At 41.9% G+C, this 27,525-nt stretch overlaps 1 protein-coding gene across 4 annotated transcripts in view; it reads right to left on the bottom strand.

Moving 5' to 3' along the window:
• The window catches only part of RARB (retinoic acid receptor beta), a 198,533-nt gene that overhangs the window by 61,512 nt on the left and 109,496 nt on the right, over positions 1 to 27,525 (bottom strand). For 3 of the 4 annotated variants that reach the window (XM_009905439.2, XM_009905440.2, XM_054161251.1), the window contains exon 2: positions 13,149 to 13,297. In XM_009905439.2, the coding sequence (XP_009903741.1) occupies positions 13,149 to 13,297 (149 nt within the window). The remainder of the gene's footprint in view (positions 1 to 13,148; positions 13,298 to 27,525) is intronic. The other variant, XM_054161250.1, reaches the window with a different exon arrangement.

Genomic DNA, 27,525 nt, shown 5'->3' with positions numbered 1-27,525 from the left:
CTGACAACACAAAAGCATGACCTTTGAGAGATGAGTGAGTGAACTGAAGCTGATTAGTCTAACACAGGAAAATCTTAGAAAGATGTTTTCCTGTTCTCTCCCTTCCCTTACAGGCTTTAATCAATGGCAAGATTCAAGCACAGTGATCATATAATCACAAGACGATCATTCTTTCAGCTTACAAAAATCACATGGGCTTGGAATAAGATAAAAGCTCTTTTTAGTTAGCTCATCTATTTGACTCTCACATTTCTGCTATTCATCTAACCCTCCCTTTTTGCTTGCTTTAAAAAAATAAAATACATTTTTCACTTTTGTTTCTGTACACATAGTAGTTGCTGTGCATCATGTGCATAATGTGGACTAGTCAAGGCCATTTGCAGCAGCATCTGAGCAGTGTCTTGATCCTCTGGTCCAAGGGAAAAAAAAAGTTTAAAAAGTGGTAGTGCTTGTTCATTTAATAAATTGTGAGGTGCAGAGCTTCGTCTGAAATGCTGCACTTCAATCTTTCTACATCTGAGTGCTGCCACGCTTCCAGACCAACAGAAAGCACTTGAGAATCACAGCACACTCTGGAGTGAGGATCTAATAGGTTTGGGAGGGTTTATATGTTTATCACAGGTGCACAGGGATCCAAAGTAAGCCAAGCACCCCATGAGGAAGACTTCTTTGTTGGGAAAACAGATCTGGAGAGTATCCAGCCAGGTCACTCAACGGTGGAAGGAACTGTAGTGCTACAGCAGTGCTGGAAATCTCTGTTTTCCCTGGTAAATGCCTGAGAGGTGAGAGAGGGAACTGGTCATGGATGACAGCAATAGGTCCCATTAAATTGTCACATTTAAAGAAACTCTGAAACAAGAACAAACTTGCTCCACAAGCATTTCACCAGTCTCCCTGCCACCAGCCAACAGCAGACTTTACTCACAAGCTGTGACTGGGGGCTGATAGCTCTCTCCTCCGGTGCTGGAAGGCTCCTGTGGAGTCACTGAAGTTTGCTCTAGCTGGAGTGCAACTGCCAACTGCATTTAGAGCCAACCAAATCTGTATTTTTGGCACTACTTGCAGCAGCCATCTCACCTGGTAATTTATGCATCTGTTAACCCAGACAGGGGATCCCCAAACAATACACCTGTTCTCCTTTAAACAAAGCTATCATGATACAGTTTTTACTACATAGTAACTTTTCCCACTAAAATATATTAAAAGTGAAATTCTAAGTACGCCCATGTCAAATCCTAAGAGACTTTGTACACAAAAATGCCTTTCTACTTCTTATCTCTCTCCTGAACTGAGCTGTGGAAGTTTTGGGTACTCCTGCATATTACTCAAGGGAAGAACAATTTATGAGTAGGGAACCTGACGATTTGGCACGCCAGAGGCAGCAGTATACCAATTAAACAGTTACTACTCTAATATATCAAAACTACCAATTAAACCCCTGGATGCATTGTTTCCTTAACACTACAACAAGGTTTTGTAAGTGGAGCACTGAGCTGAACAGGTGTCACACCTAGAGGTATCTCCTCTGTCTGAAACCCAAAATAATATAAACAGGAAGAAGGCCACAACATACATGTCTGTTACAGGGAACTCAAGAAACAACATACCCATCATTAAATACTACAGCAACATCCAGATACAAAGAAGGGAAGACAGGCACATGGGTACAACTAACCTTGGTGGGTTTTGACTTTTAGAATGGCTACACAAAAATGGAAGGATTTCTTAAGTAGTTTTCTTTGTTTTACATGGGGAAGAAGAAGAAGTATGTATGAAACAAACTGAAGAAAATCTGCACATTTTAACATGTTAGAAATATGGAGCCTTGGAAAATGAAATCAAATTGTCCTCCCTGTTAGAGCACAAGACTGAAATGTCATCAAGAGCAGCTCTGCAAAGCTGGCCAGCTCTGGGATCCATGCTGCAAATACAACTGCACTTCATTCTCAGAGGAAGGTAAAGAAACACTTCATTGGGCATTATAAAGAACCTCTGTTTCCATCAGCAGGTCAGTCAACAAGCACAGAGAGTAATGGAAAGTCTCTTTCCAAGGCCAATAGATGCATTTCTGCAAACAGGGAAGATGACTCTTAAGAACTAGGTGATGGTTTACAATAACCAGAAAATACAGATAGATCTAGCTTACAAAACTAGTTCAAAGTAAGTAGCAAACTAAGAGTACCTGAGTACCTACTTGACATGTAAGTGAACAGAACCAGATCATGGGTAATTCCATTTGGTACACTCATGAAACACCTTAATTCCAGATTTACTTTTCCAAGATGTGCCATTCTGAAAACCTTTAAGTACTAGTTAAGAAAAATGCAAACTCCACTTTAAAAAGATGCCTAAAGCAAGCAGAACAGTGACCCAACCATCTCACCAGCACCAAAGCAAACAGTCAGCCAGAATCACATTCAGCAAACTAATCTCCTCTTGCCCTTTCTTCCAGGGAAAACAGGACACTTCCTTGAGTGGTCCAGCAAACTATCCTCCACAGTTCAAGATCAAGCACTTGTAAATCTTTGTCAATCATTTTTTCTTTTTAAAAAGCCCCAGAGTTAGAAGATAAAAGCTAGTTCCTTGTAATTCCGCATGTCTACAATTGCTGCTCAGCAAGCATCAATGAAACAGAGCACAGTATAAAAAATAAGTAAAATCTGAGATGCTTACTTAGGTGTCCACATTTCCCTATCTACTGAATAACCTCTGCAAGCAGTAAAGATCATGTTTACAGAATGTGGTATTAAACATGGTGGAAAGCTCCATTTTTTCCATACGTTGGAACAACTTTCTGGGTCTGTACAGCACTGCCTGTACTCCTCACCTATAATTAAAGGCCACACAGTCCTTAAAATGATGGGGAACTATGAAATAAATTGACAAGGGGAGAACAAAATAGAATATTTTTTTTCCCCTCTCTAGTGAAGAAAATGTTTTAAAATAACCTGCATTAGAACCTATAAAACCGTAGAAGTTATAAAGGGGGAAAAAACCCCACACTCCACATCCATTGAATGCAAATCAAGGGACTTCTCAGGAGGCAAGCATAGCAGCCTGAATTTCAGCCCCCCTGCTTCTGGCATGTCTGGTTGGTACATGATGATGTGATTTACACAGACAGCACTTTTACACATACACATCATTTACCTAATTCTGTTGAAGCTGCTGCAAACCAGGCAGAGCTCAGCTCCCTCAGACATTTGTTAATAAGCCATGACAGCTATGGGCAGGTGAAGGTTGAATAGCAATGTGACGAACACATCTACCACAACTCTTCAGTACCTACCTTTGGACAAGAAACCATGACTCAACTCCAGTAACAGCAGGTACATACACATGTAAATTTGAAGTTTCTTCTTTTTATGGTGTGCATTCTCAGGTATAAAAAGGAACAGGCATTGACAGAAGAAATAAAAATCAACTATTTTAGTTTAATAATAAGTAAAAGGAAAAAAAATGTAGCTGTTATGGACTGTTCATTGGACAAAGACCCTGAAAAGATATGCAAGGGCAGCAGGCATGAAGGCTGCATCTGTGTCAGAAAATGCTCTCGGAACAGCCATGGGCACTATGGCTGGCTGGCATATGACAGGAAAGGCCACATCTCCTATGGTTAACTCCTCAGCCTCTGAAACAGGACAACTGTATCCAAACAGTCCATGGGAGACAGCCACATGCAGGAAGAGCACTAGCTGGGACACACAGACACCTTTCAGGGACACAGCAGAGGGAAGCAGTGCCCGAAATGCAGCTGGTTACCAGCAACTATTGCTTGAGTGATGCTGCTAGGGTTTTTTGAGAAATAGAGACCTTCTGAGACCTTCACCAATGGTGTTGGGGATTTTGCACAAGAAGATGTAAGGCAAACAATTATATGATGTTGTGTGACAGCATATGCAATGCAAGAGACTATTTTCCAGCTGCTGTTTCCGCAGAACATTAGTTCTTGTGCTCACCCATACCTGGGGCAGTGTGGTTAGCATGCTTACAAAGTGATTTAGGATAGTGTCTGCACTCCTGCAACACCAGCATTGCTGCCAGGATAACATTCGTTACTAAACACAGCTATGGTCACAGCTTAAGATGCACCTCTGGTCTGTGACTGAAAGCAAAGGGCAGGATAAGAGCAGTGGGTGGATGTGCTACATGCCCCTAAAGGTACTGCTGCTCTTTGTCCATCTTTGGTTCAGAAGCCTAGTGCAGGGAAGCAGCAGAGGTATAACCCACAACCTGGACCCAAGGCACTGGCAATCCAATAAGGCATTGACATCCTTAAGGCAATTTTCACTTTTGTTATCAGTCATGGCTGTCGGTTTGGTTCCCGCACCCCCCCCCCCCCTTCATTCATGCCATTCTGACAATCCAGAAAAAGAGTCCAAAATATATGGCAAGACAAAATTCTTGTTCCTGATCTCACCTATTTCATTCCATTCACTTGCTCCCAGTGGGCTCCCAATAAATGCATGCTTCCCCATTCTAAAAAAAATTGAAATTCAGTATGTGGCAGAAGTTTTACTTCCCAAATGAAGAGAAAAATTAAGAACTTGCTGAAACAGACATCAGCTTTTCTCAGGACACCTGCTTTTACTGGCTTTATTATTTTAAAACCTAGTATTTCAAAGACAGCACTCAGGTCTCCTCTAAGAGCATGAAATCCATGTAAAATCCAGGGTTTCAGTACTACATTTAAATCAGCCACAACTCATTTAGTGTCTTGCTGCATGTGACACTGTTTTCTGCCAGCCAATGGCTTTGAGCATTGCTACGCTGCAAAGTGCTTATGGTTTAAGATCAGATGGTATTAAGATTGTGCAGAACTGTACCTCATTCTTCACCTTCTAAAAAATTATTGTTGATGCCACTGAATCTAGGAGCAATTTTCCATGGTTTGAGGCCATTTTTCACAGTTGTGCATGAAAGACAGCGTGCATCTCTGCTGCTGGCACTGACACTTACTAATACAGCTTCAATGGAGATGCATACAGCCTGATCACTCAAGCTGATCTGTATTTTTCTTTGAAACAATAGAAGCTTTTACAATTGCATTGCTTCTTTCCTTGACACAAATTATAATCGTCCACACATTTTCAACTTTACATTTCTTACTTGTTACTGTTGTAGGTGATTAAAACGTGCAAGGAAAACAAAGACAAGAAAATATATGGAAAATCAGTTAGCTGTTTTTATGACATTTGCTTTTATTTCTTAGGCAACTGAGAAAATTCAATATCTGGATCTTTAATTCCCAGTAAAGGAGCACAAACACAGGCTTAAACATAAGGATATCATAGCTAGAAGCTAAAATGTACACGTGTGGTGTTATCAAAAACAACTGCTGTTTAAGATCCCTCTGCACTCCCTGAACTGCCTAAGAAAATGCAAATCTGTCCTCACATGATGTAAGAGGCAGTATTAAAAGAAAAAGGCCTCTGTCCCAAAGGACACTCATTCCATAACAGGAACTCTGCTGTCATGGCCCCTAAAATATTTTAGGCCACTCACCAAAATTTCTTGCAGACCAAAGCACAATATCCTTGCCACTGAACTTCAAATAAATAAATCAAACCTTGTTCCATTCTCTGCCAGTAACATTTTGTAAATCCATTGCTGAGCAATCCTGAGAAACATATTGATGGCCCACGGTGGGTGAACCCCAGCCCTCATGGTGTCCCAAGGGACATAACTGTGGGGGATGTCATGGACAATAATACAGCCACGCTTGGGGCACCTAACCCAGTGGCTTGTGGGGACACCTCTAGCCTGCAGGGTGACCCAGAGCAGATCTAGTTTAGATGCTCTGAATCAGCCAGCAGAGGAGCTCCTCTCTCTCTGCTGACTGCAGAGAGAATTGAGTCTTCAAAGGTAGGTAACTAATTCCGCGCCTCAAGTTGCGTGGTAGGACTGCCTCCCACTGCATCTGTAAGCAAGTAAGATAAAGCTGGAACAAAATTACAGCTTTTCTACCAAAGCTAAACAGCCACATGGATCAGCAAATCTGGACAGAGTAAGAAGTTTCATTTCCTTTCATTTTCTCTCTCTCTTTTTTTATTTCTTTCTTTTCCTATATGTATCTTACCTCTTTCATGGAGTCAGTCCTACAGAATTTTGGACCTTAAATGTCAGGGTTTACATCAGTGCATATTTTCTATACTGCTTAACATCCTTGCGCTAAAAACATACAGGTATTTGAGTCAGGAATGTGTCAAACAAGCAGACATATTTTCATAGCTGAAGACCTTTGAATATACATTGCATGTGGCTACCTTCTGAATTTAATAATCCCAAATTAGCTGTGATTTTATATGGAAACCTGTGATGGAAGGAATCCCATTCTTCTTTTATGATAAAAGTCGTCCTGGCATCACTTAGTACTGAAGCAGATGTATCTATATTTACCTCTGTAATTGCCTACATAACATTAATAACAGGGCAGTGAGGTACCTTGATCATTCACACAAAAGTGATGGACTGTAAATCTACACCCCTATAATCTGTGCTGTCTTCCCTCCTGAAAATGCTCTAGGCATTTTTGTCATGCATCGAATTGAAGCCAGGAATCTGAGCAGGACTGCCAGCAGAGGAATGCCATCTTTTAAACACCCAGAACAAGAGACAAGGCTCTCAGAGACAGCTGAAGCTGCCAGAACACCAGTTTCTTCTCCTCACCCACACAATGATGGTATTGTATGGGGAATCCAGCCCACTACTCTCATCCCTCCTTTCTGCAAACCGAGACACAACAATGAGGCAAGTCAGGACCAAAGAGATGAGCTTTTGCTGACAGCCAGCCCTATAACCACTTGTACCAACTAGGTAAATCCAAGTTGCTTATTTTGTATGGAATTTGTTTGTATGCTATCTAGCAACAACCAGAGACCGGGGGGGAGGGGGGGGGGCAGAAAACAAGACATTTCAGAAGTCCTAACTGAGGTCATGGAAGCAGATTCCCAACCCACCTCTGAAATACCACACAGTTTACAAAATGGAAGAGTTGTGAATAAGCTGAATACTGTCAACGCATTGCATTTTACACATAAAAAGAGTAATTGGCTCTGGCATTTTTCTTACAAAACACTGTAAAGATCAGTTTGATTCTGAGATTTTAGTACATACACAAAGAGACTGACATGCTATGAGGCATGTCAGCCTTCTGCAGCATCACATCCAAATATAAACACAATGGCACAACTATTTTTCTTTTAGACCACTTTAAAACACACATACAAGAAAATCCTGACTGACAAAAAGTTGGACTAACCAAATGAAGAAAAAACTTGGTATTGTATCAACCTCTGAAAGCTCCCAGATTTCACATATGGAAGGAAAGAAGTCAGGTGCTCTAAATCTATAATCACAACTAAAATTTTCAGCATGAATATGCTACAATTAAAACCCAAGATAGATTAGAATCATTTACACAGCTTCTAAACTTCCATTGTGTTTCATAAGTGCATATTATGAAACTCTAACCCCCAAACACCTTAGAAGTCTAATATTTTGAATGAAGCCACAGAACAGTCTTTCTACAAGAGTCCTGAAGACTGGCAATAAATTCAAAGGCCCACTTTAAAAAAGGGATGCTTAAAATGCCAAGAAAGTGTTTGGCAAAGGAGGTTAGAAGTTTGTTCCCAAATACCTGACATAGTAAGGTCCAAGTATGGTAATAAGCGGAAACAGAGGAAGGCAGGATGGGAGAAGGGACCAAACTAATGACTGTGTGAGAAGATTATAGTAATGGTTTGACAATAAAGGCAGCTGAACAGAGAAGGGAAAAGGACAATGAATTACAATGCTGCAGATCAGCAATGACGCCATCATGGCAAGACATCTGAAATAAAATGCAGGTCATGAGATTACAGTTGGTGATGTCACAAAAAGAGAGAAGAGAAAGTTCTGTGTTGTCTGTCCAAAGTAGCAGTAAGATGAGCAAATGGTCACCCCAGTGGAAATCATCCATGGGACTGCTGACAACAGCAGGAAGATAAAATGGCCAGTGCAGCAACTCCCAATCTAGGCATCAGTCATAATCACCATCCACAGCTCTCCAGAGGCTGCAGGCTGGCGGGGCGTCTACTGAAAACACACCCTTTATGAACAGAATATTGCCATTACCTCTCCCATTGGTCTACCATAAAACAGGTCAGTAACTGATGCTTTTGGGACAGAAAACCCTGAACCTCAGGGAGTAGGTGAAAACAGTATCAGGAAGTAGACAAAGAGCCATTTAAAAAGACATTGAAAAAACAGTGAGCAAAGTGGGACGAGAATCTAAAGTGTCTTCAAAGCCAGAAAAACAAAGACGGTTGAATGAAAGGCAGTGTCAACCCAAAACCTGGACAATAGCATGCTGTTCCTCTGCCCTAGATGGAAATTGCTAATCATCACTGCAACAGGAGCTTCACTGGATCTCAAAGGAGGAAGATAAAGGAGAAGGAAATGGAGAGAGAACTAGAAGAAAAAGAAGGGAAAGCCAGTACACTAAACAAAAGACCCAAAACCCCACACAATCCCCCCCCCCAAAAAAAAAAAACCCCAACCCCAAAAAAACACCACAACAGAAAAAGAACAAGGTCTTAATTAGATAAATATGATCTGAGCAGAATTTGCAATCTGTGTTTTCCTGGAGAAATAAGACTGTTGGGAAGTCAAAGGGCAAAGATAAATGAGTAAGGAAGAAAAAAGGAAAAGACTTGAGAAAAGGACATAGAATACATAGAATACATAGAATAAACCAGGTTGGAAGAGACCTTCAAGATCATCGCGTCCAACCCATCACCAATCCAACACCACCCAAACAACTAACCCACAGCACCAAGCACCCTGTCAAGTCTTCTCCTAAAAACCTCCAGTGATGGCGACTCCACCACCTCCCCAGGCAGCCCATTCCAATGTGCAATCACTCTTTCTGTATAGAACTTTTTTCTAACATCCAGCCTGAACCTCCCCTGGCGCAGCCTGAGACTGTGTCCTCTTGTTCTGGTACTGCTTGCCTGGGAGAAGAGACCAACATCTGTCTGTCTACAACCTCCCTTCAGGTAGTTGTAGAGAGTAATAAGGTCACCCCTGAGTCTCCTCTTCTCCAGGCTAAGCAACCCCAGCTCCCTCAGCCTCTCCTCGTAGGGCTTGTGTTCCAAACCCCTCACCAACTTTGTTGCTCTTCTCTGGACTCGTTCCAGCAAGTCAACATCCTTCCTAAACTGAGGGGCCCAGAACTGGACACAGTACTCGAGGTGCGGCCTAACCAGTGCAGTGTACAGGGGCAGAATGACCTCCCTGCTCCTGCTGGCCACACTGTTCCTGATGCAGGCCAGGATGCCATTGGCCCTCTTAGCTGCCTGGGCACACTGCAGGCTCATGTTCAGTCTACCGTCGACCAGCACCCCCAGGTCCCTCTCAGCCTGACTGCTCTCCAGCCACTCTGACCCCAGCCTGTAGCTCTGCATGGGGTTGCTGTGGCCAATGTGCAGAACCCGGCACTTGGATGTGTTAAATCTCATGCCGTTGGACTCTGCCCAACTGCCCAGCCTGTCGAGGTCCCTCTGCAGAGCCTCTCTACCCTCCAGCAGATCAACTCCTGCGCCCAGCTTGGTGTCGTCAGCAAATTTACTGATGATGGACTCGATGCCCTCGTCCAGATCATCAATAAAGATGTTAAAGAGCATGGGGCCCAGCACTGATCCCTGGGGCACACCACTGGTGACTGGCTGCCAGCTGGATGGACCTCACAGCAAAGGGAGGTGCAATGCAGGAGGAAGAGCTGAACTTAAGGTCTATCATCACAGAACAGGGACTGCAAACAAGGTGAAGAAAGAGATGGTGGAAATAGGAGTAAAGAAAGAGAAGATGGCAATAAGGTTGGAGGAAAAGAGAGGGGGAAAAGGTTAATTAATACTTGATTTGGCTGACATTTTAGTCTAGCTTCTTAGGGAATGAGCTTTGTGCTGTCCTGTGATGGATCTGGCTACGCCAAGAACGTGAAGGGTTGAGGCAGACCCCCTCCCAACCACGGGCAAAAAACAGTGACTCAGACTAACAGATTGCAAAAGTGGTGGAAAATTTAAATGAAAAGCGGTGATTGTTTACAGAGATCCAGAAGTGCAGCGATAAAGGAGATCCCAAAGCACAACCAGAAAATATCCCATCCCCACCTGGGGGTACACCCAACACCCCCAGGGCTCCTTCTTCCCCCACCGCTAGGCTAATCTCAGCTGGCCAGACCTGAGACTGCCCATCCCCCCAGGACTAGGGCCTAAGCAGGCCCAAGGCCAGGAGACATCTCTCCCCAGTTACCGGGTGGCGGCGAGGGAAGAAAGAGAAAGTGCCAGGACCCCCGCTGAGATCTTATAGTGGAACAGGGTATTATGGGATGAAATACCTGGCTTCCTGTGTCCACCCACTGGGCTGGAGTCCTGGATACAGGAAGCACCCCTCATATGAACACAGCAGAAGGCACCCAGCCCAAACTGCTACATGTCCATAAGCAAGGCTGCCTCTCCCCATCCCAACAGCTTTTGAATGGTCACTGGTCATTTTCAGTGAAGCTCCAAATCTCAGTGGAAGTACAGCTCTTTGTAATTGCACCGAGCTGTGTGTTCAGATAAGGAGAAGCAAAATTATGTTTCCTTATTAGACAAAATGTTGTAACATGAAATTCTTCCCTGTTACTACCGCTTGATTCACCAGAGAATCAGCATGCCAAGTCCAGCTCTGTACCAAGCAGAAGCCTTCAGTAAAACACAGTCTCTCTAATAAACCTGGGTTAACCAGCTGAAAGACAGATACATGAAACAAGGCTCCCCAGCAGCAGTGCTCAGTGCCCATTGCTTATTGAAAACTTGCCAAGGGACTGGGTAAGGTTTTGCATGAAGAACACTGGAGAGAAAGAGAAGCATAAAGAACTGATAATGAGAACCAAGGGTGAAGGCAGATGTGAGTTCAGGCAGAAGACTGGCTTGTTAGAAACACGAAGTACAAGGTGGTTTTGTTATGTACAGGACCAAGAAATGCCTGTGTGAAAGTACCTACAGAGTAAGCTGAAGGAAAAGAGAAATAAACCAGTTGAAAAAGGGCTCAAGAGAAAAAGGTAACATTCTTCAGAGAAAGAACAGAAAGTGGCAATGTAGAGGTGTCTGAAGCTACTGCTGGTGTTGTGGTCACACACTGCTGTCTGCTGGTATCCAGCACACCACTTCTGTTGATCTGAAAGCAACAGCAAATGTAGCACATGACTCGCCATCAAAGGGACCCTGGAGTGACTCAGTACTCTCACCATGTTCTTTGCCAGTTTCTGGAACTCACTAAGGAAGTCAGTGGAAAAGATTCATAAAATCCTATTCCAACCTGTTGAAGAGCTAGTGTCAACTAACCCAAATATTAGCATCCTCAAGCATCCACGTTTCTGCTCTGGAAGGTTATTTCTCATAGCATGTAATTAATTTTTTCAGGGTTTTTTTTCCCTTCTTTTAAACAGCAGCTATTGCCAAGTGCTGAATTACTTCACATTGCAAATTAGCAGCTAAGTGAACGTTATTTTTTTGTTTTGCTGTTGAATAAAGGCTCACACATTTCAATATGGATTTCTTCATGTATTTTGACAAGTGTGGCCCTGATTTAATTACTTATGAAAATGCTTTGTAGCATGCCAATAAAAGCCCCAGAGTATATTTGTGTGTATTGTTCAAAAACCAGCCAAGATAATGCCAGTCTTAGGGACATGTGACCCTTCTGACACAGACTATAATTACATCTGTGCTTACAGGGAACATGTGGGTAAGCAAATGACACCATCATTTGTGTGCTAGCAGCCCAGTGTGATGACATGTCCTATTTGGCCAGCTACAGTATATTCTTACCACAGCTCTTCCTAACAGACACATAAATTTTGATAGCATTGTGGTAAAAATACAGACATGATATCCAAGGAAAACTTCAATATCAGAAAGAGATTCCAAAACTGAGGTGAGATTAAATAGTTGCTTTCAGTACATCAGTATCTGCAGTTATAAAACAGAGGGGGAATCAGACTCTAATCCTATATTTTTTTTTGCCTAACGACACAAACCCAGGAGTATGATATCTGATGTAGGGCACAGTAGCCTAGAAAGTTTACAGGATAAAGTAAAAATGGCTAACTGCACAATATCTGAAAAACACTGCAGTATTTTGCAAAATCCATCAAAATATTTTTTATTAACTTATTCTAATATCTTTGTTTATATGGCTATAGCACCTGTCACGTTTTGGGCATGCATTAGTATCTTCACTGTACTACAAACTAAACCACCATGTTAATTCAAAGGAAGAAAAGGATAATTGTTTTCCATAATTGTTAAGAAAGGACAGTGTACTGGGGTACCACAAGTAATAAAGTTAACTATGAGAGTACCTGTCCTGGGGTACCTTTAACACACAGTGTTCACTGCATGGACACCTCTAGCCACTGGCCTACATGCATGGTGTAGCTGAGACACAGCTTCTCTGATGTGTATCTCACTTTCGGATGTTCCTTGTTTTGGAAGGGTGTATCGCATAACCACATCCTGCGGACAGCCAATTCAGCTCATGCTCTGACAGTCACAGTCACTGGAAAGCAGCAAGCAGATGGACCAGCACTGCAGTCTGACACACTACATTTTATGAATACTAACCTTCTAATCCTCAAATTCCCAATCTGATTTGAGATTATTTAGATAGAGAACTACACCAAAAGTTTCCAGGTTCCCAAAATCCACCCTGTGGATGTGCAGATGTAGCAGCACACAGAAAGGCTGAGAGTAGCCATCAGCTGCCTTGAGGCCTCAGGGCATGCCTGACCTACCTAGAGATGGACAGTGAAGAGTATCACAGTGTTTCTACTCTATTAATTGATTATGCCTACATCTATGATCATATTCTCATGGTAATCAATACTTACAGAAGTCCCTGGAAGACATACCTTGGCAGAATTTACAAAGGGAAATAATTTCAGGCATAATGGTCATTTACTTAGCTTTGCTCATAAACGAGAATTAATTCATACAACAAAGGTATGAATTAATACAACAAATGCATCCTTAGACTCAGTCAAGTCACACCAAACTGTATTGTCTGCCCCCATCTAAATGAAAAGCATTCCTGTTGGAGGAAAAGGAGATGCTGACACTCACCTTGCATCCCTCACAAGCACTGACACCATAGTGATATCCAGATGACTTGTCTTGACAGACAAAACAGGGCTTGTAAACACGAGGGGGTGGAAGTGGTGAAGGCGGGCTCGGAACAAGTTCCTCAGAACTGGTGCTCTGAGTTTCAACTGCTACAAAAGAAAACAGAAATTTAATTGAATCATTTATGAATTAATTTTAACTTTTTTTTTTCATTTAATTTTTTATTTACCATATTATAACTATCAAATTGTCTAATAAACAATCCTTGTCTAATAAACATTTGCATTTCCTAGTAGTAAAATCTAAGAGGAACAAATACGAGTAAGGACAGGACTACATGATGTAGCCTCAAAAGTGTATTTCAGAGTACCTGATAATTTTCAATGATCCAGCTACTCAACACCACAAAATAGACAGGGCTTGACTCTTACCAAACTCCCAAACAAGGCAACATTGGGCTCATGTTCTGGTAACTCTTGTATCTCCTGCATTTTTTTGCAAAAAGTACCACTTCAGTGTGCCACTCTGCACAGCAGGACGGGATCCTGCATCACGACGTATCTAAAGAGACAAACTGCTAACTATGAAACCTGAAGTGAAAATTACCTGAACAAGTTGTCTTCACTTTTATGTGTAAAAATAGCACAACCCAGTAATAAATACTTCCTCAACTACCTCAGGATGACTAAACTCAAGAACCCTCTCTGAGCAAGAGCTACTTACACATGATAACTCCAGATCCCTTTATTGCCTTAATATTTCTAGATGAGTATTTGTTCTGAACCTGTTGAGAAGCCAGTTATCCCTTTCAGGGAAAGGACAGGAAAGCTCTACAGTGCAAGGTAAGACATGAGAACTACATCCTCCCAAAACATCTGCCTTAGTTCTCTGTGATATGCTGCCATCATTCCTCACATTTATTACAGATGTGCAATATGTTTTCATGCTTCACCTAGCCGTCTGCTGCTTCTCAGATAAATAACTTTTCAACCGACACACAGAAATGGCAGGATCTCTGAACTCAGATCTATCCAGGAATAGTAGACACTATCAGCGGAGCTAAATCTCAAGAGCACTAACAGCAGGGCCTGAAAAATACTACTCAAAGGGAAAATCTTCAACAAGATTTACTGTAGAGGGTATTTTTCAGATTACAGTGACAACACATTTCTGTTAAGCTCAGGATTCATTGGCAACTCATGTTCTGCGGAATTCACAGAGGGCATCATGGAGCAGGGCGCAGCTGTTCAGGAGGAGACTTGATAGGGTGCTTGGTTGCACGGTTTAGTTGGTTGGGTGGTGCTGGATGATAGGTTGGACATGATGATCTTGAAGGTCTCTTCCAACCTGGTCTACTCTACTCTACTCTACTCTACTCTACTCTACTCTACTCTACTCTATTCTAATTGTAGGAGAAGGGCCTCTTTCTGCCATTTTTACTTGGGTTCAGCTACTATCAGCGGTCTGTCAGGCATTGGCCAAGCACCAGAAACTTGCAAGACCCAGAAGAGATTAAGCAACCAGCTCAGTTCATCAATATACAACAGAGTCAGCAACTGAAAAGCTGAAGCTGCTGCTAGTGAATTTTTTTCTGGACAACTGGGAACAGTATATAAGAAGGAAAGAGCCACTGTAAACCAGAGAGACCCTCTCTAAACCACCCATATGTACTGCCACTAACAGAGCTTCATCTGCTCAGTACAATAGCTGCATCGGCTGAACAGCCATCCATAGAGTTTGAGTTTTGCTTTGTTTTGTAAGAAAACCTGGGCTGGGAAGATTCCCTTTTGATCACAGGCAAGATGTACAGCTTTCTAGAGAAGACCTGGACTCAAGTTATACATTGAACTCTTACTCTGGATTCTTCTTACTGTTCTTCCTTGGATTTAGCCTTTTGAACTCTGAACATGCATATACTGCCAGCATGGAAGTGCAGGAATCTGGTGCAGGTATCTGTAGCAATTCATGCTCCACGGTGCAAGCATGCCAACAGAATCTGCTGTCTTGTATGCCTGTCTGCACAGGCAGGGTGGGAAAGACAAAGGATGGGCAGGACAGACAGCTGCTGGCATTAGGTAGGATTTCCAGAAGAGGCATTTTTAAAGAGATCTGACCATTTCAGGAAAGATTCAAAGAAAAGCAAAAAACCCAAAAAACCAAACAGCAACCAACCAAACAAAACCCAACCAAACAAAAAACCCAAACCAAACCAAGAAAAAGGCAACTTCTTTCCACAACCTGCAGTCTTGTCCTGTGGGATGTGACACTTTATAGCCCCTACTCATCTGAGAAAACTGCCTCAATGCCTTCACCCGACCCCTGAATGCGGCTTAGGCACACAGGGGCTCTCAAACAATCGGTCACTTCACAATTCCTAAGATGTCTGAAATATTTCTAAAGGTTAGATAACGCAGCAGATAAGATCTTTCAAAGCACTGTGTGCTTTGTGATAGCTAATTTACTGCCCGCTAAACCACGCTGACAGACAGGGGAGGTATTTCCCTTTGTGACCAAGGAGGAGCAGGCAGGCACTATGAAACGCCTCGCGTTCTGCGAGAAACTTAGATCATTGTGCTCCAATGTTAATGCAAGCCTTGGACAGTTGAGGCTTAAAATAATACGGAGTTGTAAAGCAAATGGCATTTCCTGGATAGCCTCGGGGGAATTTTGAATACTGAGCTCAGAGTCCCTGGTGGGAAGCAGCAATTTCAGCTAATTAGGGTGAATAGCGAAGTGTTGCATTTGGTCAAAACATTCTGTTAACCCTCATTTTTGTTGGCACCAACAAGACTCCGGATTTTTTTGCCCTTCTTTTTTTTCGTGTGTGTGTGAATTCACTGCAGGAGTGCAAGGCACACAGCTCACATACATTAGGCAGAAAGTCAAAGGAAACGCCAAAGTTCAACTAAAGTACAAGTAATTAGAACCAGATTCTCTGCTGTTTGTATGTGTGCATTTGATTGTAGAAGTTATTTATAAGCCTCCAAACATTTGAAAAAATAACTACATACTGTAGATGGTTTAATTTTTATGTCTCGTCTGGAAAAAAAAAAGTCTGCTTTTAATCATCCTGCAGGAAAGAGCCAGGAACTGGAAAGTGGCTCTCAATTGTTTCAATACAAATTTCTCTCTTTCATGTGCCACATAAAACTATACTATAAAATTAAATCCAAAATATCACTGGCTCAACCCCCTCCATCCAACTGTATTTTATTTTAATAAAAAACTTCTTTGAATGTGTCATGCTTAAATAGTTTGCATTGTTATGAGTTTTGGGGTTTTTTAACTGTTGTTTGGAAGACAGACAGAAGGAAAAAAAATAAGAGTGAGAGAGAAAGAAAACATTATCATGGAGACTTGCCAGCCTTGACTTAGTAACCTGGCCATGACCCTCCAGCCAGTGTGTGTTTGACCCGGTCACACATGACGCTGGCTGCCTACTGTTGCTGGGTTAGAAGAAACAGATATCTTTACCATATAGACAACAGGTGGAGATCACAGACAACACAGCGAGGGAAACAAAGTCTTCCCTTGTGGAAAGACTCCCATTTTCACCCTTGCAAAGGAAAGAACACAAGGCAAAGCCATGCTACCACTTCAGGTATGAGCACTCGCGGTGACAGGTTGTTGTTTTTCCCAACAGTTGACAGCATGGAGGTGGAGTGGGCTGAGGGCAGGAAGACACAGAAAGAATTAGAGGAACTTTGTTCCAAGTGAACACACCACACCTGGATTAAAACAGTGGCTGTCACAGGAGCTACAAATTGAGATATTACTGTCAGGATTTTCAGAAGTACTTAAGAGACTGTGTTTGCCATATTTGAGGGTTTCTATTTTATCACTTGTGTCTTGCTAGTTGCACACATCTGTCTCAGACCCATGATGACATTAAATGCATTATTCTGTTCTAATTCTTGATTATATTTTTCCAGCATTAATTTTAATCAAGTCATAGTTCATCTCTACAAGATTGTCTAGGCTTTAAAAAAAAAAAAAGAAGGCATTTGGGTTGAAAGACAAAAGAGTCTCTAAGTCTTCAGGTTTGCTTTTGGCCTGAAAAAGGGCATTCCACTTTCAAGAGACATCAGAAGATGAAACTTCGTGATATGGTTTATATTTGAGGGTGCTCAATCCAAAATGATATTTGTCTGTTATTTTAGAAGTTAAGTTGACCTTGAGCACAGCCCCATGAGGAGAGGCTGAGGGAGCTGGGATTGTTTAGCCTGGAGAAGAGAAGGCTCAGGGGTGACCTCATTGCCCTCTACAACTACCTGAAAGGTGGTTGTAGACAGGAGGGGGTTGGTCTCTTCTCCCAGGCAACCAGCACCAGAACAAGGGGACACAGTCTCAGGCTGTGCCAGGGGAGGTTTAGACTCGAGGTGAGGAAAAAGTTCTTCACTGAGCGAGTCGTTCGTCATTGGAATGTGCTGCCCAGGGAGGTGGTGGAGTCACTGTTCCTGGAGGTGTTCAAGGGGAGATTGGACGTGGCACTTGGTGCCATGGTCTAGTTGTGAGGTCTGTTGGGACAGGTTGGACTTGATGATCCTTGGGGTCTCTTCCAACCTTAGTTATACTGTGATACTGTGAAGTTTCCATGGGTTTTCACTATGTGCTGCTCAGTATTCCTCCAGTGTGATTAAAATAACAAAACTAGCTAAAAGTAGAGGGTATGGAACTCAGAAGGCTGAGCTGCAAGGTCTTTCCAATGGACAAACTGCACACAAGGTCACCTCAAAGGTGTCTCAGACCAGGTCATTTGAAGAGCCATGCCTGGGGCACAGGCTGCTGCCACTAGTAGCTATCTTAGACAAGGTGCAAGCCTTGATAGGCACAGCTGAGTTGGCAAACGTCTCTAAAACCAAAGTGCTTGTGCTGTTCTGATTCTTGTCAACAAAAGAGTGGTATGGGTAGCTGGCTTCTGTCCTGTTACATCTGGGAGAAGAGGGGTCCTTCTGAACTCTGCTCTCTGTCCTGTGAGTACAAGCAGCAGTTAAGTACACTCTCTGCTCTGATATCCCTGATGAGGTTCCAACTACAACTTTGGTCATTGCTCCTGTGCAGGCAAACATATCACCAGCACAGTCTTCCCCCCCCCCCCCCCCCCCAACCCCCATCCTTTTGCATCTCATATATTTAGTCAGTACACTATTTGGGGCAGGGTCTCAGAATATGCTGTACCATTACCAGCACTGCAGGACTTTCAAGTGCTACTGCAACACAAGTAATAGTAATGCCAAGTCAGAAGTATCTGAAAGAGTAAACCTTGAAAGGCTTCCATAACCTTGATGAGAACCTTGCAAAGCAGGTCACTGGAGCACTTTCATTTGGGCTAATTTAGCATTTCAGAGTTAAAACATAGACTGACTTCAATGGATGAGTCTAAAAATCTGCCAAATAGAACTGCAGAGAGGCATGTTTGCACTTGTCTGCTTCATCTCTATCAGTTTAGAACTTGAGAGAGAGAGCTGCCTCATATTCCTTCATGCCTTTCATCAACAAATTGCCAGGTTTCAATTGCCTATCTGTAACATTAACCTGCAGAGTCATGTACTGTAAGTCAGCAGAGTCAGTGGATACTGATCTTGGCCACACAACTCCTGCTGTATGGCCAAGACCAGTATCCACTTTTATTCATATCAAGTGATTAGGACCAGGAAATAAAGTTCAGCATCCTACTACCAGTGTAGCAGAGGTTTGTTTGCAGTAAATCAGAAGGCAACAGTAGCTATCTTTTGATTATCTTTCTGGGTTTTGTTTTTTTTTTCCTAAAGAAAAAGAATTCATCTTTCTGTTCTACACTTATAATACAGTTTCTGTTTCTTAGCAGCTAACTTCTTCATTTGAAGCACAGATATTCCCAGAAAAGTCCTCTCTAGGTTGCCCAGTGAAGGCTGGGGTGTTTGTTGCTTTGGTATGGTTTTCTTTTGTATCATACTTCTCTGTTATGCCACAATCTGGCCTCTTAATTAATTTGGTAAGCATGCAAATTCAGTTACCTGACTTCACAGCACCATTTTCCAGGGGCCCCATCTGCCAGTGTATCTTCCCTGGGCACTGCTGTCCCTGCTACACAGCACAGCCTGCAACACTTCTGGTCCTGCCATACTTAGCAGCAACGAAGATCCTGCTCTTTTCCTGCTCCTGCCAAACCAGTACTTGAATAACCTGCAAGCATTCATATTTTTGGCTTTGTAACACCTAAGTGAGATAAGGGAAGAGCTATTCTTCTTACTTTACAGATAGGAAACAGAAACACTGATGGGTCTTAAATTCATGGGAAAATGCGAGCGGTATCCAACTGGCATTTTCAACAGCAACCAGCAACCCAGCTGTAACTCCAGCAATGTAGGCTTACATGCCTTGCCCCAAGTGAGACAGTATCCATGACACAGCAGAGAGCTCAGTTAGGTCTGGAATTGATGTCTCTAATGCAGGGGCTATGAAGCATCCCCAAATCGGCATGTGCACCCTACTCACTTGCTGACTACAAGTCAGGCCAAGGCTGGGTGCCTTCTGGCCCCAAAAGCCACCACTGCTGCTGGCAGGGAACTTAGGAAAGATGATGAAAAGCTTTTCTTCATTTTCTGATCTCCAAGGCCAGCTAAGAATCAATGTTCTATAAGACCACCACGTTTTATATACAGTTACACAGGATTGTGCCAGCAGACAACAGACCTGCTTTGACAGAAGTCCTGAATCCTCTCTTGAAGGCAACTCAGCAGCCCTGTGTACACGGTATTGTGTCCAATACAGGCAACAAGCAATACAAGGAAGTGCCACTAAACACTCAACTCTTGTCTACGCTGTCCAAGCCAACATCAGGCTCACAGACCACCACATATGACCTGGAAATCACCAGTATGCCCCCACCATGTACTTCTGAATGAAAATACCCTGAAACCTTTTACTGAAGCTGCTGCAATGTTTTGTGTCCCACAGGTGTTCAGGGGGAGCCATCACTGCAACCATCTCAAGCGCTTTTTCCATCAAATCCAGGACTTCTGGCAGCTTCACATGTTTACCACAGCTCATAACAAAGGACAATGAGGAAGCTCCAGCTGCTCTGTGAGAGGGCATTCATAGGCTTGCTCAGGAGGGTATTTCCACACAAGAGTAAGGTTTACCCTGTTTTGCAATGCCTAGTTTCAAAGCACCAGGTCCACTGAAGCCCAGGTTGGCATACACAACCAATATGGGAGATTTGTGTTCACATCACCTTTACAATAAAAAAACCCCTGTTTTCTGGCTGTTTTGTGGGTGGGTTTTGCATGTTTGCTTGGTTGGTTTATTGACAGGTTTCTCATGGTTGTTGTTGTGGGGGTTTGTTTTGGCGTGTTTCTTGGTTTGGGGGGTTTCTTGTCTTTGGGTTTGGTTTCATTTGTTGTTTGTTGTTTTGTGTTTGTTTTTTTTTTTCTCCTCTGGGTTTTGTTTGGGTTGTGGTTTTTTTTTTTTTTGTTGGTTTGGGGGGGTTTTTTGGTGGTGGTGGTGGTTCTGGTTGGTTGGTTTGGAGAGAGTTCACAGTTAGATCAGCAAAGCAGTTCTACATAGGGGTTTAAGTGTCCATGTAGCCAGAACGATGCATTTACACCCGAGCAAATGTGGAAGGCAGAAAACTTGTCAAGATTAATTATATCAAGGACAAGAACTGCACCTGGTTATTCCTGTGCTACTCTCAGGACAGCAAGGCTTAATGATGCACTAGTAACTGAGAACAGGAGCATCTTGCATTAAATAAATGGCTAGGCAGACACCATGAGGGAGCAAGGGTGAAAGGAAGTGTGCACACAGGATAGCTGGAGGGTTCAGCAGATGCAGTGGAGTTTACAGAGCAGCAGCTCATCACTTTGTGTTAGCAGCCTACCTTCAAAGTGAAAGAGAAAATATGTTAAATGAAAACAATAAATCGTATGGAAAACTGAGGGAAAACATCCAAAAGATGCTAGCTCTGTAGTTTTTTCAGGTCAGTGATTTTCTGTCTGGCTATTACCATACAAAACTGCATCAGTCTCAAGTGAAAACTCTGCATTATTGGAAACCTGAAACATAGGATCTTCTTTCCAAAGTATATCTAGCTGCGCTATCATCTGTGTGGGTTTCTGCATTAGGTTTTCCTTTGAAAATGAACTTTTCCTACAATTCAAGTCCTGTTTGCTTTACCAGTGAATTCTCAAGGTCAGAAGCAACAAAAATGTAGAGAGGATGAAAACTCTGGCCTCTTTATTATTTATTTTTTTGGAATGGAGCCCTACTTCTGAGCCTATTGATCCCACTGTGGAATCACAAATTTGGCCTGCTTTCCCTGCAAGATAGAAAAGAACAAAGGTACATTGTGAGGGACAAAACAATTTCAAAGGGCTCTGATTTTTCCTTCAGATCTGTTTTACAGCATTGTCACCTCACTGATTCCAAGAAAGACTCTTGAGTTGCAAACATATATGGGAGAAAACTCAGACCCCATATCTTCAATAATAAATACAAATTGCAAGGGAAATTAAATAGTTGCAATAATCTCTACACACCTCCAGATATTTTACTAAGGCATAAAGTCTCTATTTACAGGTATTGAAAATTTTATAGTGCTTGGAGAACTTTTCTTTTGTCTTCAAATGTTTCCAAGCATCCAAACAGAATAATCTAAAGTGTTATTCTTCAAAGCTCACCTCGGATCCAAGCTGGTATTACTATGTCTGCCAAATACATTTACTTTCTTTATATTCAACAAGTTCTTCTGACACCATTCATCATGACTTTTTTGCCATGGCTTGAATCCAGCAAGAAAATGAATGCTTTCATATCTTTAATCACACAATAGTACTACAGAGTTGTTCAGTACCACATGTACCAAATAAAACTGTCCTCTATTTGGAAATGCAGTAAAACTGACTTGCTATGCAATATGTCACATTTCAGTTTACTTCTCAGACTTTAGGACCATTAATTCAGAACATTTTGATCTTTAGGTGTTTTTAAATCTTTAACAGAGTGACTCAACAAGAGCCATCTCGGCGACCAAAAACTATTTCCAGTAAGTATAGTAGTAGTTAATGTGCTTATCATCCCAATCAATTTGTATTACAGCCACACTAATTGATTTATACACCCTCCTTTTTACATTCATCTACAAAGGCAATTATGAACTTCATCACATGTTTAAATGGGTTACATTAGAATAATACTTAGAAACTAGACTGCTGAGCTTAAAATCTTTAAGAACACCTAGTAAATGCTTCATTAATGAGTATGCTATCAATCCATTCCAAATGGCCTACAACCTTTAAGGTGGTGTGCAGTACTAATAATTCACTTTTCATGGGCAGATTGGGGCTGACTTGAACATTGAGTTCCATTGCTATTTTTAATTGTTTTTTAAATTGCATATTATAGGCAGCAATAAACACTTTCAAATTAGTATTATACCATCCCCAGCTTTCTGCAAATCATGGTTTCTATAAACAAGTTGAAAAGCATACATCTGTAAATAATAAGTATAAGTATGCTGAATGTAATGAATAAGGGCACTAAAAGAAATTGAACAGTAGGGATTCAGCAATTAGAGTAACTGCCCATTTTATTAAAAATGTATTGTTTCCAGCTTTCACTTTAGAAGGCTTTTATTGCTCTACTAATTCTAATATTTGATTTCCTTAGAAAAGAAGGTCTAACTCCTTATTGCTTGACAGTCCCCTGTCTCTTGCATTTTTCACAAAGCAACAGACCACTGTGAAGTTTTATATCTCGTTGCTTTGGATCCCACCATTGGCCCCTTGCTGCAGACCATTTTCTGGCATTATGCCACCCAGAGGTACAATTCTTTATTGAGTAAGAGTTCATTCCACAATGGAGCTGGGACAAAATCTGCTGAACCAGCAGATGCCAGGCAGGCAACCCCCAGGCCCTTTCTCAGGGCCACCAACCCTCAGCAGAGCAGGCGGAAGAGCATGTGTGCAGCTTCCCAGCCACCCCACTGGCAAACAGGGCTGGAGCTGGCGAGCCTTGGGGCTGTGAAACGGAGCTCTCAGGCCCTGTGGCAGACAGGGCAGGGCATGGGCTGGGAGAAGCAAAGGCAGCTTCTTAAACCGGGTAGATATCCCAGTACACATCTTCCATGGCCCTAACATTATGGCAGCGAACCTCTGGGATACTTCTGCTTGTATGTAGATGTTCTACATCCACATAGCTTAATTCCCCACAAGCCTAATTGCACCCATATTGATGGACTGCTACAACTGTGGGGGTATAATTAAAACCATACATCATTTCCATTTAGACACCACATAGTAACAGGGAAAAATGGCTTTCATCACTTCAGCTTATCTGCAACGAGAAGGTCAATCAGACCCAAATGTAACTTTTCTAATATCCTCCAGCACACATACATTTGCAACAACTGAGACCAAAAGAGGGACAAACTCTGTCCTTCATATCCACAACTTGCCAGAACAGGACAGTGTATTACTAAGAGCAGCTCATCTCAGCTTTTCTGATGCTAATGTAAGAAATTCAAGTTCACCGAGCATTTGAGAACTAAGTTTTGAAGGAGCCATTATGCTTGCCTGAGCAGAATTTCAGTACTGAATAACTGCCACACAAACAATGGTAACCCAAATACCATGAAAAATTAAGACACCACCAGATTTCCGCTCCTTGCCATTGAGATTACATAGTACTTTATGCTTTCTTCTTTTGCTTTGGTTGTGTTTGGGGTTATTTGTTTAATTTTGTACTTTCTACCAGTGTGGTTAACCTGGCAAACACCTCTCTGTCCTTTTCACAGTAGCTGCAGTGGAGGATGGGCAAAGCAGCTCCTAGAGCCAAGTGGGAGCAACTCTGCAACTGTGGCTCAGAGCATACTCCTACTTTCAGCCTAGAAACCCAAAGATAAATAACATAAGACACTCACAAGAGACCAGAGATGAGTACCATGACTGGAGAGCACATTTTCCAATATCCTGTTCTCTACACTCAGTGGAATTTTCCTATTAAACCCCTGGAGTGAGGAACACTTATAATGTTACCTATGTGTCATCTGCCAGTTCCCTTCTCACTTGGAAAAGTGAAAAAATACACACTATACTGTAAGCAAATACATACAGGCTAGCAGTACTTCCTAGTCACCTGGTCTTCCTTATTCAATGCCTACCTTAAATAGCAACCTGGAGGTTTATTTCCCAGCTAAGCTGATCACAGATGACTGCACTCTCCCCAGCCTTACGAACAGTGACAACGCCAGCTGGACTTTATACAGAATATGGCAAAAAGGAAATGTTTTCTTTTCAAAAAGCCAGACAAGCTACTTCAAATTCTGACACCTGATGTCCCAAGAAACATAGGGCAAAGCTCATGTTTTGAAAATTGAAACTGCTTTTCTAAAAAGTGCCAGAAGATCTCTGGCAAACACACTGTAATGATTGTGAAATGGCTCTCCTATGATCATCAAATATGACACACACATGCAAGTACATGGGAATAAAGGAATAAATCCACTCTGCCATGTTTGCTAGGTGTGGGCCTTTATTTTCTGCAGAAATTAAGCTCCTTTTTACAAATATTTTCCAGTTGTCATAGTTGGAAACTGTGTCATGGTGTTATTAAATGTAAATTCATTCAATGTTATCTTTCCAAATTTGCTGAAGAACGGTTTTAGTGTCTCTGCCAATAGTGAAAAGAACTCTGAAGCCACAGCAAAGTATTACTGACCACACACTGAGGCTATTAAAAAAGTGGGGATAGTAGTGAAATTGTCTGTAAGACTATCCAGAAAACTTCCAACCTGCAGCACTAGTACTTCACAGAATGCCTGTGGCAGGGCAGAGCAGCCACTCTATGAATTAGTCAAATGTAAAGTCATGGGGTTGTTAGAAGGCATTGCTTGTCATTTCTTAAAATTTGCCTGACAACTGTACAGCAGCAAAACTGCCCCAAACTGTAATATACCTAAAGGTAAGGTTTCCACATGTAAGTTTTAGTGAGCTTTCCTTCCTTTCCCTTTCTAACATCTGTTCCCATTTTGTCCCTCCTTAGGTAGACCTCTTGGAAATGCTGGGCAACCTCATTAGTTCTTTTCCCCCACTTTAACCCTCCCCGGAGGTGATACAGTTGTCATCCAAAGATGACAATCTACAGTTACACTAATTAAAGAGTCACTTGTAAGCTCTCTGAGAAAACTCTGACTAATTTATCCTGGGATCAATCCCTACGAGCAACCCCAATGCACAGACAATCCCAGTGGGACCGGAGCACATTTTAGAAAGCTCACATACCAACCAAGGCACAGGGGAGACCCCACAGCTTCAGGGCACCCCCAACATCTGCAAATCAATTTGCCTGATCACTGCCTTCTATTGTTTCCTAAGATAAGCAGGGCCCCAGTGAACAATTAAAGCTTTCAATAAATAATCTGTATGCACATTCATTTGATATACTGTTATTTGATACAGCGGTTAGTTTCAATGGGGCAGTTACTATTGATCACACAAAGTACTGCAGACAAACACGAAACACTTCCAGAACTCCATGGACTATTACTCTTTATCTGCCACTCATCTAGGTTACTTGTAATGACTGAAGAGTTTAAAATCAATACGAACAATTAGTGTTCTGTATACCTTCAGGAATGAATCGTGAAATATGTTTTGCTACAAAAAATGCAAGGCTGGAGAGCTTGCAAACACAAAAGATTCTTTCAAGTAGTAAAACTCTAAAATAATTGCTCATGGTATTATAAAGCAGCCAATAAAAGGGGCAAAGAAAAGATAAAATATAGGCATTTGATGTGCACCTGCACACATACAGGCAGTTACAGCAGAGTACATGTAAGATTGCCAAAGTCAGGTGAAGACATTTATCAACAGAACTTTCATAAACTGCTGAGAAAGAAGCACCGAAGAGAATTCCACTACAAGACCTACAATCTGATACTCGCTCCTTGACCCCCGCAGGAGTTCTGGGTTGCTAACAATGGCAGGGCTTGTTCCCATGTAGGCAAGACATAGGAAGAACTCTGACTCATCTTCCTATCAGCTCTTACTGGCAAGTCTACTACACATAGTCCCTTCCCCTAACCCCTCTCTCTCCCTGCATCTCTGCAGGAGGTATCTAAATGTAAGAAATGAAAGCAAAATGAAATTAATAAAACTGGAAACTGACTGTAAAAGATCTCTGTGGAAAAACATCTTTTAGCTTAGCTTCAGCTTCGTAGAAATTTGTTGTAAGTCTAATGAAATGCATGGAAATAACAGTATTTTGAGATCTCTGCTAGAGTAATAACTCTAGATAATTAAAATGCAAAGCAATAAGAGAAATGTTTTATCATTAAACTGTAACCAGAGCTCTGTGTGCAATCATCCATTCAGAAGACTTGGTTTTCATCAATTATTTGTTATTTATCTGATGTAAATATAAGGTCTAATTAAAATGTATGACTCCTTATGCAGCTTCTTGCCATTAAGACCAATGAAAGCATTCTGAAGACCATAATGAAATAATTATGTTTGCCTTTAAGAATCCTCTTCAACAACACATGGCAGTAGTACACAAAATTAAAACATCAGGAACTAAATTTCTCTTGCATCTATTTCCATTTTCACTAATTATACCCCCAAGCTTTCCAACAGACCAGGCCCTAAAATTCTTTTGAAGCTGAAACAGCCTAAGGAACAGCAGCCTTTTCATAGTGATGGACTCTGATGAAGAAACAAAGGTAATGCAGCCCTGGAAGCACTAGTCTTTCAAATAGTGTTATCATGTGAAAATATGTGTTTATTTGAAAAATGGGCAAAGATTGTTGGTAAAGAGCCAGATGTGTGTTTCAGGGAAACCAATACTCTGATTTAATCTCATTTCATTGTGTCATTTCTTCCTCACCTCTTTTCATCAGAGTATTTTCTTGTTCTGCAGACAAATTAAGCTTAGAAAAAGCATAACAAACATGGTATTACTGGGCAGTCTCAGTGGATCATGCTGTAACTAAGCTCTGCTTTCACATTTTGGTCAAGGTGAAAAACAGCCTCTGTAAACAACTGCAGTGTTCACAGTGGACTCCAGGGAGAGAGGGACAGCTATTTTCCCAAACTGCCTCTAAACAGGTAGTGTTTCCTAACACATAGCTTGTGCTTCAACCATGAAGTCCTGCAGGACCTCTCCAAAACACAGAGAAAGGAAAGGAATTGGATAAGGAAAAAAAAAAACCACAGAAGGATGTGAGTCAGCTCTGCCTTCTTGCAGACAGCTGAAGGATTCATTTCAAAACTGCAGAGAGATAATGGCTCCTTCTTGGTGTGGTCTCAGAAAAATGAATGTGGCAATACAGGCAAAGAGGAGCAGTTCCCACACCTAACCCATGCAGCGCGTGACAATACGTGCAACTGGAAAAACTCAG

This window comes from Dryobates pubescens, chromosome 4, assembly GCF_014839835.1.
Source record: "Dryobates pubescens isolate bDryPub1 chromosome 4, bDryPub1.pri, whole genome shotgun sequence".
Taxonomy (NCBI): Eukaryota; Metazoa; Chordata; class Aves; order Piciformes; family Picidae; genus Dryobates; species Dryobates pubescens.
Note: the sequence above shows the minus strand (reverse complement) of the source record. Positions and strands in the feature narration are given on the sequence as shown.